The sequence below is a fragment of the Parus major genome, chromosome 2 (genome assembly GCF_001522545.3).
Source record: "Parus major isolate Abel chromosome 2, Parus_major1.1, whole genome shotgun sequence".
Taxonomy (NCBI): Eukaryota; Metazoa; Chordata; class Aves; order Passeriformes; family Paridae; genus Parus; species Parus major.
In genome coordinates this window covers 146,176,172-146,179,848 of record NC_031769.1, presented here as the reverse complement: position 1 = coordinate 146,179,848, position 3,677 = coordinate 146,176,172, and the positions used below count along the sequence as shown (strand labels likewise).

General features: G+C 49.5%; 1 protein-coding gene across 1 annotated transcript in view; it reads left to right on the top strand.

The window, feature by feature from the left end:
• Positions 1 to 53: 53 nt before the first annotated feature.
• KCNK9 (potassium two pore domain channel subfamily K member 9) overlaps positions 54 to 3,677 on the top strand; it is an 87,191-nt gene continuing 83,567 nt past the window's right edge. The window contains exon 1 of the mRNA XM_015649742.2: positions 54 to 704. Within this exon, the coding sequence (XP_015505228.1) occupies positions 122 to 704 (583 nt within the window). The 5' untranslated portion in view covers positions 54 to 121. The remainder of the gene's footprint in view (positions 705 to 3,677) is intronic.

Sequence of the window (3,677 nt, the reverse complement as noted above, 5' to 3'; positions counted from 1 at the left end):
GCCGCGCCAACTTCGCGGGGGGACCCGCCCGCCGCAGGACTCCGTGCCGGGGCCGTCGGCCCCTCGGCGGGGACCCCCTGCCCCTGGCCTCGGTGCTGGGGAGGAGCGGGGGGTGCCCTGGATGGCCCTGCGCACTGGGACGGCTTGGTTTGGGCAGGTCCTGCGCAGAGTTTCCCGGCTTCAGGGCACCTGGTCCCGGCGCTCCAGCAGCCTCCTGTGCCTCTCTTCTTCCCAGGAGCCCGAGCAGGCGGGCGGGGAGCGACCGCCGCCGCAGCACAAGCTGCCCCGGAGCAGCGGCAGCGGCGGCGGGCGCCGCCGGCCCCCCCGGCAGCTGCTCCCCTGTTGTAGCTGCTGCGGCCTGTCGGAACCCCGGGCGGCCAGGGGGGGACATGGTCCCCTCACTCGCCCCTTGCTGGCGGCCATGAAGAGGCAGAACGTGCGGACCCTGTCCCTCATCATCTGCACGTTCACCTACCTGCTGGTCGGGGCTGCCGTCTTTGATGCCCTGGAGTCCGACAACGAGATGCGGGAGGAGGAGAAACTCAAAGCCGAGGAGATCCGGCTCAAAGGAAAGTACAACATCACCAGCGAGGACTACCGGCAGCTGGAGTTGGTGATCATGCAGTCGGAGCCGCACCGTGCCGGAGTCCAATGGAAATTCGCCGGCTCCTTCTACTTTGCCATCACGGTCATCACGACCATCGGTGAGTGACTCCCCTTTGGAGAGGCCCTGTGGGGCCAGGGCTGGGGCTGGGGCAAAAGCTTCTCGGGCTGGAAAGAAACGAGAGGGGCAAGGAGGCTGGGGCATGCTAAGGTGTCTGTGCTGGATGAGTCTTTTTACTTCCTTCCCGTGTTACGTAATTTAATGCTCTCCTTGGGCACTTGTTGGACTTGACAGTGTCCCACTTCTACTCTCCTGGAGATGGATCCTGTCTCTTGTGTGCGACTGGAGAAGAGTGGGGCTGGTCTAGCTAGGGGCATTGGCACTGGCCAGGTGGATACCATGGTGCTGTGGCTTGGATGAAGAAGAGGGGGGAAGAGAGAACAGGCAGTGACACTCCTGGGGTTCCCCTCAGGAGGAAGGCCCTTTTGTCACACTCCTTCTTCCACCTTAAGAGACACAGGGAAAACTTAAGCAAAAAGCAGCTGGAGAATGAAAATGATGAGGGCATGAGAACTGGATCAGCTGGGAAAGCCCTTAATGTAGTCAGGCATGGACAGACCTGCTTTTGCAAACTTTGTTTTGGTGTTGGCAAGGGCAGTCGTGGTGGTTCCCATAGCTGTGGTCAAACCCTGGGGACTAACAATGTGTTCCTGGAGTTTTTATTGCAACTGGAGTGTCTGCTGTGACAACAGGTCACAGTCTGCATTTTCCCTTTGTGGGCACATGGTCTGACAGGCAAAATGATGCCCGCTGTCACATCCGTGCTGCCCAGCTTGCCAAATGTGCCACTTCCCAGGACAGTCAAGGGACAGTCAGTGGACACAGGCACAGGCTATCATTTTATACTTCCCTGATTCGCACAGCATTTGTCACAAAGTTTGCTTCTCTGCCGTAAAAACAAATACCACGGTGATTAGAGGCTGCGGAGTGCACACAGAACTGTGCTAGAACTCTGGCTTTGGCTGGATGAGCAGGTTTGCTTATGCTGATTTTGTTCTTTAAGGTGGGTTTACTAAGCCAGTTGATAACGTTTATCTCCCAGAAGTTTAATATCTGTGGAGGTCTGAAAAGACCCCTCTAACTCAGTGGCTGTTTAATAGTGCGTTATACATAACAGGACATGAAGGTAGCTCTCTTATTAATACAGAAGGACTTGGTCTTTTTGCCATGTAGGGATTGTTAAAAGACATTTTCACACTGCCACCTGAAGATACTGAGTTTTCTGCAGAACATGCTGTCCACTGCCCTTTGAAAAGTGTCTGATTATGTTTGTATTTGACTATATTCTACCTGGGGCAGTAAAAAATTTCCTTTGAAAAACCATCTCACAGTATTAAGCCTATTTGCCCTTGCAAAGATAAGATATTTAAGGGTTAATTTCCTCCACCTTTCTGTTATTAGATACATTAATGCAAATGCATATATTAATAGATTATAGAATATAAAGTAGAATGCAACTTTGGCTGATGATTTGTATTTCCCGCTGGTTTCCCGTTCCTTACAATGTCAGAACTCTCTTTCCTCCTTTGACCACTGAGTCGTTTCCTCAGCCTGTCTCTTGCCACTTATTTGTGCTAAATAAATACTGCTCTGTCGTGCTCCTCTGTGTGACAACAAGCCTTCCACACACACACCTGTGTACTCACGGTGCCCTGTACTCCTGCCTAAGAGCTGTCTGCAATACTTGCTGTGTTCTTAAGCTCTGTTGGTGACAGGTAGAAAGGGCTGTTTGTACAGTAGTTTGCTGTTTTGATGGCATTTTACCCATAAAGAAGTACAACTTGCATGGGAAGCTGTAGCATTTTCTCCTTCATAGGGATGGGATTTGTTTAGGAAGCTTGGAGTACCTCAGCATGCAGAGGATAGGATGCATTTCTGTAGGCTGAGGTGCTTTGGGATGCATGAATTGTTTAAATTTTAAAATGTGCATGATGACAGGGAACCACTGGGAGGAAGAGTGATAATAAAGAATGTTGCAGAAAGTTACAGACATTCTGTAACAATTGTTCATTTGGGAAGCTGTGCTCCGGGAGGATATCTGATCTGTCTTTCAAAAGTTTATTAATAGTTGCTCTCTACATCTTGCCAAATGCACTTCTATTTTTTGTTCCATCTCTTCAGTACTAAAGTGGCTTCATGATGTTATCTGATCTACTGCTAGTCTGTAAAAGTAAGCATGGAAGATTTTTCTTTAATTTCTTATTTATCCTAAACTAATTTGTCTCACGGATGGAAAAAAAAACCACCCTACTTTCTTTAAGTTCTTAGAAAAATAAGAATTCTTATCGCTGTTTCTTGTACAGGGAAGTGATCTAAAATGTTCATATTAATCATTCATGCTAGTTATTTTTTTTCAAATCTGTGTGTATGCTCTCATATATGTCTTTCTCCCTTTAAAACCTTCTGGACAGACTTCCAGAAGCACATACAGTGGGGTGTGCATTGGTGAACCTGCTGTACTCAGTAGTACTCCTGCAAAAGTGTGTCTTAAATATCATCACAGGCTGACCTTTAAAAGAGAATGAACAAACACCTTGCCCAATCTGGAAGGGTACCCCTATCTCCACAAAACTTCCCTCCAGACCCAACAGTGATAGGAACTGGCGGACCACAAAGTCGAGCAATATGCATATGGTTGCAGACTAATTTATGTCTAACTTAATTGTACTCCATGATATTGCCATGCTAGCAACATGTCTGGAGCGATTACCTCTTCGCTGTGCTGATTTCAACTACTGTGGCTTTAATTTAATCAAAAGCGTTTATGGCTGGCCATGGCCCATCAGTAGCCAGGAAGAGGTCAGTGCTTCTCTTCCAGTGCCAGAGGACAGGTACAGTAGTGTCCCCAGACCATGGAACAGGTGCCCCATTGCCCCCAAGATGTGGGGCTGAAGGGACACCTCTAGCAGCTCTGGTGCTGAAAGGACAACACCTCCAGCAATGCCACCAGTCCGCCGTGTTGAAGGGACACCGCTGGCAGTGTCCCCAGTCTGTGGTGCCGGAGGGACAGCTC